This window comes from Prunus mume, linkage group LG2 (genome assembly GCF_029339155.1).
Source record: "Prunus mume cultivar Tortuosa linkage group LG2, ASM2933915v1, whole genome shotgun sequence".
Lineage (NCBI taxonomy): Eukaryota > Viridiplantae > Streptophyta > Magnoliopsida > Rosales > Rosaceae > Prunus > Prunus mume.
Genome location: NC_142699.1, coordinates 35512931 through 35525968, shown reverse-complemented (window position 1 = coordinate 35525968; position 13038 = coordinate 35512931). Strand labels below are relative to the sequence as shown.

General features: G+C 35.3%; 1 protein-coding gene across 1 annotated transcript; it reads left to right on the top strand.

The window, feature by feature from the left end:
• Positions 1-9246: 9246 nt before the first annotated feature.
• On the top strand, positions 9247-11732 carry LOC103323064 (exopolygalacturonase-like). Its single transcript, XM_008225025.3, has 5 exons — positions 9247-9583; positions 9697-10008; positions 10121-10410; positions 10560-10785; positions 10936-11732. Exons 1-5 carry the CDS (start codon positions 9371-9373, stop codon positions 11164-11166), a joined length of 1272 nt encoding a protein of 423 aa, XP_008223247.2. The 5' UTR covers positions 9247-9370; the 3' UTR covers positions 11167-11732.
• The last annotated feature ends 1306 nt before the right edge of the window (positions 11733-13038 follow it).

Sequence of the window (13038 nt, the reverse complement as noted above, 5' to 3'; positions counted from 1 at the left end):
GCAACGGCCTAATTACAATAAGCCTGTCATCAGCTCTGACGAAGCAGTGCGAATCTATGGTGGGATATGTGTCACAGAAATATATGGAACGAATTCTACTCGTACGGTCATCAATCATAATAGGCGTTATTATTAGTTAATTATATGATCATGAATGCATTTGTACTGAAACCGATACCCTGGCTACTGTTGATCCTTTGGTTATAAGCTCAATCTTCCTACGGCTTTAGATATTGAGATGTTTAATCATATTACTAAGGGAAGCATGCGGCTTAATTAATTATATGGTATGAATAGTATAGTATAGTATAGTGTGTGTGTGTGTGTATATATGTGTGAATGAAGTCTATTTGGTATGTAATCCGACATCTTTCTAATTATTCCCTACTTGTAATATCAGTACTACTCCATCGTGTGTGTTTTAAACTCTCTCTCTCTCTCTCTCTCTCTCCCATAATTTTTCCTACATCAGAATGGTTTAAAAAAAATTCAATTGGGGTGCTTTTTTAAAGAGATCATCTATGATATATAGACGGTTCAAATTGTTGAAATACAATACAAATTGAGCTCTACGATAATAATCCTCAAATAAGTTTATTTAGAGATTAATTTGTCACATCCAGTTCTCAATTTGTGTGATTTTTTAAAAGAGATAATTTATGAAATAGACAGTTTGAACTGTGAATTGTTCAAATACAATACAAACTGAGCTTTACAAAAATATCCCTCAAATAAATTTATTTGAAAAATCCATCATATACAGCTCTTAAAGAACGAAAAGAAACCATATACACTATGATATTGATTCCTGTCAATCTCTCCAGGTTCACCTCCCACAATTTGTGCTTATTCCTATTTTTCATTAATGTGTTTTGTACCAACCATATCCATGGGCCACGAAATTCTTAGCACCAAAGAATCTTCCATACATTCAATAATGCTATTCATAATTAATACTTTATAAGGCACTTCTGTAATTTGCAATATTACTAATTACATATTTAAGCTATTATTTAAGCTAAATGATGTGTTTTTTGAGTAGTAGAAGTTTACTGTTGTTTTGCGGAACTGTTTATTCTATTTTTGTGGTGATATTTATATAAAATAAACAAATATATGTATATCAGATGTAGAAGTGGTTTGGATAGCTAGCCCAGTCTTTATATGTTCCGCTTATAATTATATGTAGAAATCACTTGTTATGCTATAAAATATATTTAATGCTAGTCCCTCCTGCATACTCTCTCTTGTTTGTTATGTAATCACTTTTCACGGAAATTTATTATTATTATAAAATTTATATTTTTTTTTATTAAAAAAAAAAGGAAGAAAAGAAAACGAGAAAATAACAAAAGAAGAAAAAAAGGGTATCAGATGCACTATAATGACTACTCTAATAATTCTAAAGGTTCGCCATGGACTGAATCAGCAACTTCTCATCCAGGATTGTCCTGGCATGGTGCAAGTGGTGCCACTACATAGGGTCTCTAATTTTTGAAGGACTCCGAAATTTTTTTACTTTATATTATATATTAATATTATAAAAACTGTATATATAATCTAGCGTGCAACACATTGATATATAAATGTATTTGGTGGAGGTGGATCCAACTAAACTAATATATCATGCTTTCTCCTAAAAAAAAATACTTTCTTCCACTCAAAACAAAACCCCCCAAAAAAAAAAAAAAATCATCCCTTCTTCTTTCTCTTGAACTCTTATTTTTTTTACATAACATACTAATATTTAACTTTATCAAATGAAACATTAAAAAAATTATGAATTTGATTTGTGATTGTTATTATATGCTAATTGATGATGAATTTTAGTTATAAAAAATTTGATTTATGAAATTAAGTCATGGCAACTTTTTTTTAATATTTTCATATTAGATTATGTGAGAGCTCCAGTTTAAGTTTCGCACAGAGCCCTCAAAATATTAGAACCAACCATGTTCTCATCCTTTTATAAGTGAATATATCTGCTATTAGTTTCATATTCATTACCCATCATCATTCGTGGGTCACAATTCTTACACAAGTGAGATATTTATCTTCATCGATGAGTTATACTTGTATAAGATTTAGTTAGTAATATAATCATTAGATATGATACGACACATAAATTTTAACTTAAAAGGTGGTGATGACGTGATATAAAAGACACCGTATATAGTTGCTACAGTATGATTAAGTTCTAATATAAAAAATATACATATTTATGTGACAATAGACATGAATATATACATATATACACATCCTCCTACAATAGCCATAAGCTTAATTGGCTGCATATGGTTTTTTTTTTTTTTTTTTCTTGTTGGACCAGCAATCCCATGCTTTGATACGTAATTGGAGGCACTGTTCAATTTCTATGGTTTTCAGACTAAGGAAGGACGAAAGAGATGAGTTTAACGCTAAATCTAAAATCGTTTTGTTTTTTTTCGTTCTCTTTTATTTTTGCTGGGTGAAATTCTTTTCTTAGGAACAAAATATGTAGTTAAAATAATTGAGATGGCATACGACATGGCTTGCCATGTCATGTGCCACGCGTATTGGTAATTTGGTATTAAAAAGTTGGTAAACAAATTGGTGCACATTGCATTATTGAATTAAAAGTCCCAAAATAGTCAAAAGTAAAGAGGAACTTATACGTACAATTATTGAGCTTTCCTTTTATATTTCTTCCCGAAATCTGAACCAAGAAAGAAAGATTCTAACTCATTGTGTCAATGGTGAAGGTGAACTTCTACCAAGTTATGCACGGAATTAATACCTTCCCATTTCCCCCAAGGAGCGTTCTTCTCCCTTTGTTTTTTCCTTTTTTGTTTTCTTTGAATATGTTCTTCTTACTCCTTTTCAGGAATTGCGCCAACGCACCCTAGTCGGTTGATTAGACTATTAGTTAGAACTTAGAAAGAAAAAGAAAATTAAGTATGCAAATTAGAAAGAGATGCAAAAAGAATATGCCATTTTATTCCCCAAGCTTCTTCAAATATCTTATCCCAATTAAGGACCCAGGCAAGATTGTTGTGGCTGGGGATTGTGGGCCACTGGCCCACTTTAATTGGTATCTTTTTCTGTTGGAAAATTGGAATCGATCACACTCACATACTTTATATGTATATATATAAATATATATGCTCTAAAGTAGCCCATTTGTAATTTGGGCAAATATATACATGCAACAGGAGGCAAATGCTTCCTCCACTACATGTAATTTAAAGCAATATTATATGATCAAGAATATTTTTTACTACCAAGAAGATATCAAGCACAGGCCCTGAGGTAGGCCAGAATAATTTTGTTACGTAAACTTGCCATCGTAAGCATATGCACGCCACACTAATACTGTTTTCCCAAATCAAGAAATAAAATTACAAGGAAGATCTCCTCTGAGGATTTCAATATTTGTACATAAAATTTAAAGAAACGGACAATGGAAAGTTAGTAAACCAAATACAAGTATTAAGTTTGTGATCAATGATCGCCAAATCATCAGCCACTATGTTAGCTTCTCGATTGACATATCTTACTTGAAGAAATTATTAAATTTAAGTTTTTTCTCTTTTTTGTTTGTTTTGAGAACCTTTCATATTGAGAGATGGGCTATAACATACTAAACTCACACAAACTACACGAATGCTAGAACTCGACCCATGACCTTTCCTGAAGAAAGCATTTGCTCCAAATCACTACACTAGTAAGTCTTTAGCAGTTTTTTCTCCTTACTAAATGTTACCTATATCAACATTTCTAAGATGGGAGAAACAATTTTCAATCCAATGAAAATGACGTCAATACTATATTGGAAAGCACCTAGTTTAATAACTATTAATACAATGAGCTGATTTTCCCACTCATCTTTTGTCTGTTTACACTCACTTTGTTGGAAATTGTATGCTCCCACTTCTCTTTTGTCCACTTACATTCCCTTGTATGTTATAATAAAAAGTATTAAAAAAAACAAAAAAAGTGTAAATGAACAAAAGGGAATGGGAAAATAAGAACTCATAATACAATGCAAAAATGATAATTTATAAGTTTAATCTATAATCTCTTATGATTTATCCACAACACTTGTTATCCATACATATTATGTATATATCATTGCTTTTTCTTTGATGGTGGCAGTTGGGATCTAAAACAAATTGGTAACGTTATATGGTCCACAGTCCATGCAAAGGATAAATGTCTAAGAAGGGTAACGTTGTATGGTCCACAGTCATGTGCATATATCCAAAACGTTACCAAAATTGCTCACTGCTTACCCAAATCCTTTGGAGGTTCAATTTTGATTGAGGCACTGCGGACGAAGAAAACCCTCATTACATGTATCAGCCAGAGTAGTTATTAACAAATTTTCGCAATTTAAAGGTCGTCACTGGAAAAAAAAAAAAAAAAAATCACTAAAGAATATACACTACCAAAAAAAAAAAAAAAGTGGCAACAGTTACCATTTTGTCACCAATTTTGGTGACTGTTGTGGAGGTTACTAAAGGCTTTTGTCACTAAAAAAAAGCAAAAAAGGTGACTGAAAGCCTTTTTAGTCACCAAAAAAGTCAAAAAAAAAATGACTAAAGTCTTTAGTAACCCCCATAACAGTCACCAAAATTGATGACAAAATAGTAACTGTTGCCACTTTTTTTTGTAGTGATATTAGATATGGATCTTTCTTTTTCGAAAGCTATATATATCACTTTCATTATCCTTATCAAATTCGAACTTGCCATGCATGGATTTGCTTGAACTCAACTTATTTAAAATTAAACATACAATATCACAAGAATGGAACTCCTCAAAGTTATAGGAATTTCTCGAAATTACTAATTAAACTTCCCACCATCCATCTTTCAAGGACCCAACTTACAAAACAAGTCACAAACTAGCTCTCAATCAAGACTGTTAGAAAGCACTCCCTTCCCTCCTCCATTGATTTTTTTTTTTTTTTAAATTTAAAAAAAGGACTTACGAAACAAGCCATGAATTACTTTTATAAGAACAATATTCTTATGGATTAGTCTTATTTATATTTGTTGGTTGCTAGAAGCACTTCTGTTTAAAATACTATTTCCTGAAAATGACTATTAAAGCATTTAGTTATTTCTATCAAAGTCGGCTACGAGAATTACTAACTTTTCATTTTTTTTTTAAACCAGCTATTAGAATTACTAGATAGCTATTACAAACAGACCCTAAAGTATAAGAATTACTTTTTATTATTTTACAAGCATCAAAAGAACATCACGCGATCAGAAAGCCCACTTGTGAGCTTCTGTGACTCTCACTCCTATATAATGTTGCTTGGTTCTTAACCTTTGTTTCAGTAAGGCAAGGCAAACCTAGCTAGCTCTAGCTTCCCCTTGATCAATTAGTTCTATTTCAATTCTCAGCTTTTAGTTAAGTTAGCATGGCTTTTTATCAAGGCTTTATGACCATGAGAGAGGAGAAAGTGTTTTATCATATCAGGCACCCATATCCCGTGCTATATGATCATGACTACCCTGCAGAAGAAGTTTCATACTTCCCAGCACCTCCCAAGAGAGACGAGTACCATGGCGGCTGGCCCACCAAGACTGTCACCGTAAGGCCTCTTCCCCCTCAACAGGTACAATATTATCCATACCCCAACACGGATCAAAATCGTGTTCATGTTCATCCTCCTCATCATCAGAACAGAAGGCCTGTAAAGACGGTGGAAGTTCCAGCTCAGAAGCCTCGTCAGATAAAGGATGACGGCGTTCTTACTAGCACTGAGGTAGCAGAGATCTACGGGGGAGTGATAATTACTGAATCTGGTACCAATATTAATACCAAGATATATCCTCGACCCAATTACCCTTAATTTTCTTGGTACACAAGAAACATACTCAGCCTTTCTTCCTCTCCTCCTAGTGATCCTTTTAACTACTAGATATACCCTACATATCTGCGCAGCGTGTATCTTTTTCTTTTTCTTTTTCTTTTTTCTTAACTTGGATTTCCAATGGACATGACTTCCGTGGCTATCCAACAAAGATTGACCCTGTGAAAGTTCCCGCCAGTCATTATGCCAGCGAGTTGTCCCGTCATCATGATCAGCTTGTAATTAATTGAGTATGTACGTACCTACATACGTATTTCGTGCATGTATTCTCGATCTATAATATCTCTTTGGTTTTAATATTTGCATAGTCTTAGAGGCAGCTCATGGGGTGTGCGAGGTGTGCGACCGCACAGGGCTCCCAAAATTTGGGGACCTCCAAATTTTTCTAAGTCAACCAATTAAATTAACTAAAACATGAAAATAAAAATGAAATATTAAATATCACCCCACAACACCACATGCAGGCACTAAAACCAAAATTGCAACACCACAACACCACATGCAACCCTAATTTAATTTATTTTCCTCTTCCCAACTCTCACGCTACAACTCTTCTTTTTATTTATTTATTATGGTTTGAAACCTATGTTTTCCTCTTCCCAACTCTCAAGCTGCAAAACCATTCTAATATTCTTTTATCTTCCAGTAAGTCTTTCTCACTCTCCTCCATCAAAATAAAGTCATTTCTCTTCAGTACCAGTGTACCACCATCTTCCATCAAATTTTGGACTGTAAAAACCCAAACTTTAGCCCTTTCCCCAAAATCACAGTTCTTTTCTCCCTCCCTTATTCACATAAGAATTCACCAAGCATTGAAATTGGAAAATCAATTTATCAGCTCTGTGATTTGGAAGGGTGACTAAAGAAATTTTTCTGGGAAACTCTTTCCGAATGTGTTCTTCCCGTGTCAAAAATTTTTGTTTCTATATGGATTTTTTTTTTCCTACTTGTATATATAGGGCCTCGACATCCATATTTGCACAGGGTCTCCAAAATCAATGAACCGGCTCTAATAGTCTAGTGTACAATTCAGGATTTAGGATAAACTAAATAGAAATGGATGACTGGACATTAATCAACTTGATCATGCCATGGAAATGGCAATAGTGTTTTTTTTTTTTTTAAATTTAATTTTGTGCTTGTTTCAATCACAAAATTCCAAATCATACATAGGAATTATGTATGTGACCATAGATACACTCAAAATTTGTGTGATGAATTTATTCCACAAAACCGAAGATTTGTAGATTATCATTCTATATATAACACAATAACACTGTTTTGCTAACCAAACCATCAAACAGTAATGTTACACTTACCACATTTTATCTTATATTTCTATATCACATGTTGTGGCATGTTCATATCATATGTCACATCAATTAAATCCATGAAATGTATTTTAATAAAGAAATTTTAATTAACAGTGTTCTTTAAAGTGTTAATAAGTCATAAAAGAAAAGCAAATGTTAAATAAATTTAATTAATTTGAATGTCCACCTCATTTGCCACATAAGATGGTATGAGAATGTAGTATACAAAAATGGTAAAAGTAGCATTATTCAACCATCAAATGATATGTATAAACTAATTTTGTTTTAAATTAATAAATCCCTGGCTAATATAGATGCAGATTGATCTTCAATTATTAATTGTCCTTTTGGGTCAAATGAGGAATCAGATTCACCAAAGACTTGAGAAAATATCATCAACATGGGGAATCATATCCTTTTTACTTGAGAAAAATATCATCAACTCTCAGAAAATATCTTCTCTTTTCTTTTATTTTTCTTTTTTTGCTAAAAGAAAATATCCTTGTGAAACAAGCATATCTAGACCAGTCAAACAAGAAGTGGGAACCTACCGCAAATAGTTTTTCAGCAAAATTACAGTAATGGTTCCTGGATTATTTTCGTCTCTCTTACAGTGGTGTTTCAATTAAATCTCATGTTGCATCATTGGTCTTTTCGTCAACTTAGTTAAATTTTCTGTCAAAATTAAGGGTACATTGGAAAATTCATAATTCTCTCTCTCTCTCTCTCTCCCCAACGATTTCTTCTTCCCCCATTCCCCCTGACTACCACCTACAAGCTCTAACCCTCAAACCTATCCCACAGCCCTCTACCGTAGCCCGCAACCCCAGCACCCATTAACCCAAAACCCCAGCCCCCATCCTCCACCCCAAATCTAGTCAAAACAGAGAAGCAAAGGGTTGATGGGTATTCATGTTTCAAGTGATGAAATTTCAATTTGCTGATAATCTAGTTGATGGGTGATTATCATTTTGTTGATAATCTCATGGTGTTCTTTTTGTGGCCCTAGTATTGTTTGTGTTAATTTCATCATGTACTCAACAGAACCACTGGTTTCCATGTCTTCACTGATAATTAAAACATAACTACTATTTAAAGCAATTAAAAAAGAGAAATTCATGATGAAATAGGCACTTATTTATTCCTACAATCAAGATCTTTCTTCTAATCATATCTAGGTGGGCCGCTTGCATTGTCCGTCTCCTTAATGGGAGGATTTCCATCACCTTTTGGGTTTTCGGCTGGACTGAAGATCGCTCCTCATACAGGTTTCAATTTCATGTACCTAGCTAAGTCATGCTTGGCTCATGAAGAAATAGAGAGGTCATTCTTTTTTGTCAGCAAAGAAATTTGGGTGGGTGAAGAAATTGGTGGGGAGGGGGAGAAGAAATATGGGTGAGAAATCGGGAGAGAGAGAGAGAGAGAGAGAGAGAGAGAGAGAGATTTTTTTTAAAAAATTTGTGTGAAAAGACATTTTTGTCTATGCCAAGTAGGACTTGTCATTGCCATGTCATCATTTTTAATGGAAAAGTTGATTAAGATGACGGAAATAACGATTTCTGAAAGTAGAGGCATAATCAAAGTACAACTGTAACAATTTAACAATATGAGGGGCGATAAGTAAAGTCTGGTCTTAGTCCAGGGACTATTGCTACAATTTAGCCTAGTTTTTTTTTTTTCCTTGTTCTAACCAAAAGGAAAAAGAGGAAAGAAAAAAAAAAAATTATGTTGCTGCTTTCGGTATCTTGCCATATGCTGGTGGGTAGAATGCTGGTGATAATTTGGTGGGCGAGGCAAAGATATGAAAAAGAAGGTGAAGGCAAAATGGAGAAGAAGTAGGCTACAACAGAGGGAGTGAAGGACGACATTGCACCATGCATACACACACAAAGCATATCTCCTATTTTAGGCAAACCAACTAAAAACCAACAATGACAAAACTAATTAATCCAACCTTCACCGTATAGTTCGAGCCTCCTCACACACAGCAGCGGTTGCCATTAACAATTTTGGTTTAATTAGCGACATGCAAACAAGCACCTATAAATAACACGCACACAAAGAGAATTAATTCATTCCCCCTCAGTTTAATTCATCTTCATAACAGCCTCCTCCCCCGGAGGCTTATTTTGTTTTACCAATCATAGCTAGATATACAGTTTGTAAGACCAAGAATTTGAAGGGGGGGGCCATGGCCATTGCAGGAATGTCGAGCCACGCCATTCTTATCTTGTGCTTAGCTGCACTGGCCTGTCAAGCCGCCGCAACCGCAGTTACCCTGGTTGTGCCCGATATTTTCCGTGGCACTAATTTGGGTGTCCATGACAAAGTGGATCCTACCGAGAAAATCTTTAACGTGTTGGATCATGGCGCCAAGCCTCATGGGTCTGGCGATTCGAGCATTGTAAAAATTTAGTGACTCTAGCATTATTAGTATTATTACGTACACTTAATTATGATAATTAAATTTTGGGTCTAATGAGAGAAATGGATGGTTTTTGGTTGCAAATTGTGCAGGCTTTCATACAAACATGGATTGCAGCATGCCGCAACCACACCGGGAGATCAAGGGTTGTAATCCCGGAAGGGACATTCAAGACTGGGCCAGTCATATTTGAAGGGCCATGCAACTGCTCAAAACCCATTGTTGTTCAAGTTTCAGGGACCATCAAAGGCCTGAATGATATTTCCTTGTATGCAGAACCATTCTGGTTCTTGTTTGAACGTGTAGAGGGCTTGGTCCTCACAGGCAATGGCGTCTTTGATGGGCAAGGTTCAAGTTCCTGGAAAAACATTGTTGGCTGCAGCAGTTGCAGTCCACTCCCAGCTGTAAGTTTAATTTAATGATTTATAATTAACTTCTAAATTGTATACCATCATAAGAAAGAAACTGACCTTAACTATTAGTTTTATTTATTTATTTACTTAAATAATAATGCAGAGCATCAAATTTAACGGTGTCAAAAACGGGGTCATCCGAGGCATCACCTCCCTTAACAGCAAAGGAGTTCACGTTTTCCTCACTAACAGCCAGAACATTAGGGTGCGAGGAGTGAACATCTCCGCCCCTGACACGAGCCCCAACACTGACGGCATCCACATCAGCAGCTCCAACAACATAAAGATTGCCAGAGTTCACATTGGAACTGGTGATGATTGCATTGGCATGATTCAGGGATCCACCAACGTTGCCATCAACAATGTTGTCTGTGGCCCTGGACATGGCATCAGGTATATGCATAACTCAATTCTTAATGACTTCGAAACCCTTTTGCTATAATATTGTAACGTGGTTAATAGTCCATATTTCACAGTCTATCAACATAACATGTCAAACTGTCTCATTACTTAATTTTTATGCTCATTTTTATGGATGGCAGTATCGGTAGCCTTGGCAAGTACCAGAATGAAAGTGACGTGAGGGGGATCATCGTGAAGAAGACGACGTTTTTTAACACAGACAATGGGATTAGAATCAAATCATGGCCAGGATCGACCCCAAGCCGAGCCTCAGGCATGATTTTCCAGGATCTTATCATGCAGAATGTTAGGAACCCCATCATAATTGACCAAGAGTATTGCGCAGGGGGCTGCAACAAGAACCAGGTTTGTTTTAACTAATTCTCTTCATCCACCCTGCCTCCTTTTCACAAACTACTACCTTCTTCAATTTTACCAATTTTCTAGTACATTGAATGAGATCCATGACTTGTCCTAACTTAAATTTTTAACGGTCTGTCGTTGAATTTTGTGAAGCCATCTCGAGTTCAGATCAGCAATGTTCACTACATAAACATCAGAGGGACCACAGCATCAAAGATTGCAGTGGATTTCATTTGCAGTAGCCAGTTCCCTTGCAAAAATGTTGAGCTTCGTGACATCAATTTGAAGTACATTGGTCCCAGCAATGGCGGGCCTATCACCTCCATATGCAAAAATGCAGAAGTAGGATTTGGTGGCATACAAAACCCACCAGCCTGCCATTAAGCGCCTGCTCTAGTTGAAGACAAGCACCCTTGTCCTGCTTGGCTACATATGTATGTATATATACATGAATAGGATGAGGAGAGCATCTTGCGTTTAAGAAGAAGATTTAATATTGGGGGTGTCTCTGGGGTTGAAGCATATGTATTCATCTCTCAAATGGGGAAGGTTTATTATTTTGTAGCATCAGTCTCGGCGCGCTTCTGATTACCAGAGGGGCGGTGTGCTTTTGATTACAAGAGGGGCGGTATATATATGTGTGTGTGTTTTTCTTTTCCTTTTATCTGTTGTGTATATTTGTCAAATGCTGATTCAAGTGAAGCTTAGTGACATTTACATCAAGAACAAGAACATCAGTGGCACTTATAACACCAAGAGTCTGCTGTAAGACTCAGACAGGCAACTTCATTATTGTAAAGGGTGGCCTTCGTCGTTTCGAAGAACATTTCGCCATACGCTTATAGGATCTACTAATATATAGTAATTTCACATATATCATTTTCCTAGTGATGTATGGACAATGAATTTAGGCACACCTAATAATTTTGAGGAATTTCCTCTCAAATACCACTATTACTGCAGCAAATTGATAATATGGACAAAATATTTATACTTTATTTAAATCATATCAAAACTTTTAGACCGTTTGTTATTGAAATGTTAGGTATCAAATTGTAAACAAAAGATTTTCTCTCTTCCAAACCCTAGCCCCCTCTCCCAAAAAACCCTCCTAGAGCCGTTTTCACTTTGTGGAGGAGGAAGCTGCTGTTCTTCCTCCCCTCTCCTCTCTTCTCTTCCTCCTTCTCTTCTCCCTTCATTTTCAGAGAGACAAAAGGTTTTTCCTATTTGTCTTGGTTTTGTTATGATTTTCCTCCAACCATCACAGGCGGCTGCGTCTCGGCTTCGGATCTCCACCACCATCCTCGTTGCGATTTCTTTATGTTCAGAATAAGTCACAGAAACTCTTTGGGTTTATGTGTAGTTTTCACCTCTCCTTTGTGAGAGTTTTATTTGTATTGTTATGGCTTGGTTTTTTCAAGCTTTATCTCTTTTTGATTATTTTGAGTATGCAATCTTAATTGGGATGTCTATGCCAGAGTTTCTTCGATCTTGATCGTTAGTTGAGACGCACCAGATTGTCTTTATTTTTATGTTAAACTGCTTCATTATTGTAATGATCATTTGTGGCTAATGATTTTTTTGGCTAAATTATGAATGCAATCCTAGAATTTCTCAACAACAACAAAAAAAAAAAAAAAAAAATTGTAATCGAAATAATAGACAATATATAGGCAGTAATAGTTTTGGCAATATATCGACGTGATATTGATATAACGAGACTATTTGCTATAATGATACTTCTATTTGAAAACCTTGTTACAATCATAATACTAGTTGAAAAACTCTATTAGACAAATATTACCATTTGATAGTATCACTCAATCATTTTCGCAGCTTCACACACCTCGTTTTTACATGAAAAGAAATCTTCTATACTCCCCTTGTAAAAAAGGTCCAAAGAAAAAGTTAATTTAATTTAGGGTTAATAACAAAAGACTTCCTCAAGGTTTGGGATCATTCTCAATATGGATTATGGGGTTTCAATTTCATCAATTTACACCTCAATGTTTTCAAATTTGACCAATTTAAGCCTTCCGTTAAATTGTTCGTTTGGTCAGACGTTAACTAATGACGTGTCAACTGTGGGACCAACTTACTAACCAATTCCTAAATATAAATTTTTATATAAAATGATAAAATAAGAATAATATGAGATTTAAAATAAAAATAAAAATTCCCAACCTTTTCCCTGCCCAACAACCCAGCGCCCCCATGTTCCCCATCCCCTTAACTCAGCCACCTCCACCTCTGAGA

Excerpts from the sequence above, each read along its gene's own strand:
- LOC103323064 (XM_008225025.3), top strand. The coding sequence starts at position 9,371 with ATGGCCATTGCAGGAATGTCGAGCCACGCCATTCTTATCTTGTGCTTA. Across the intron at positions 10,009-10,120 it reads GTTGCAGTCCACTCCCAGCT|AGCATCAAATTTAACGGTGT; the intron begins GTAAGTTTAATT and ends ATAATAATGCAG. Across the intron at positions 10,786-10,935 it reads GGGGCTGCAACAAGAACCAG|CCATCTCGAGTTCAGATCAG; the intron begins GTTTGTTTTAAC and ends AATTTTGTGAAG.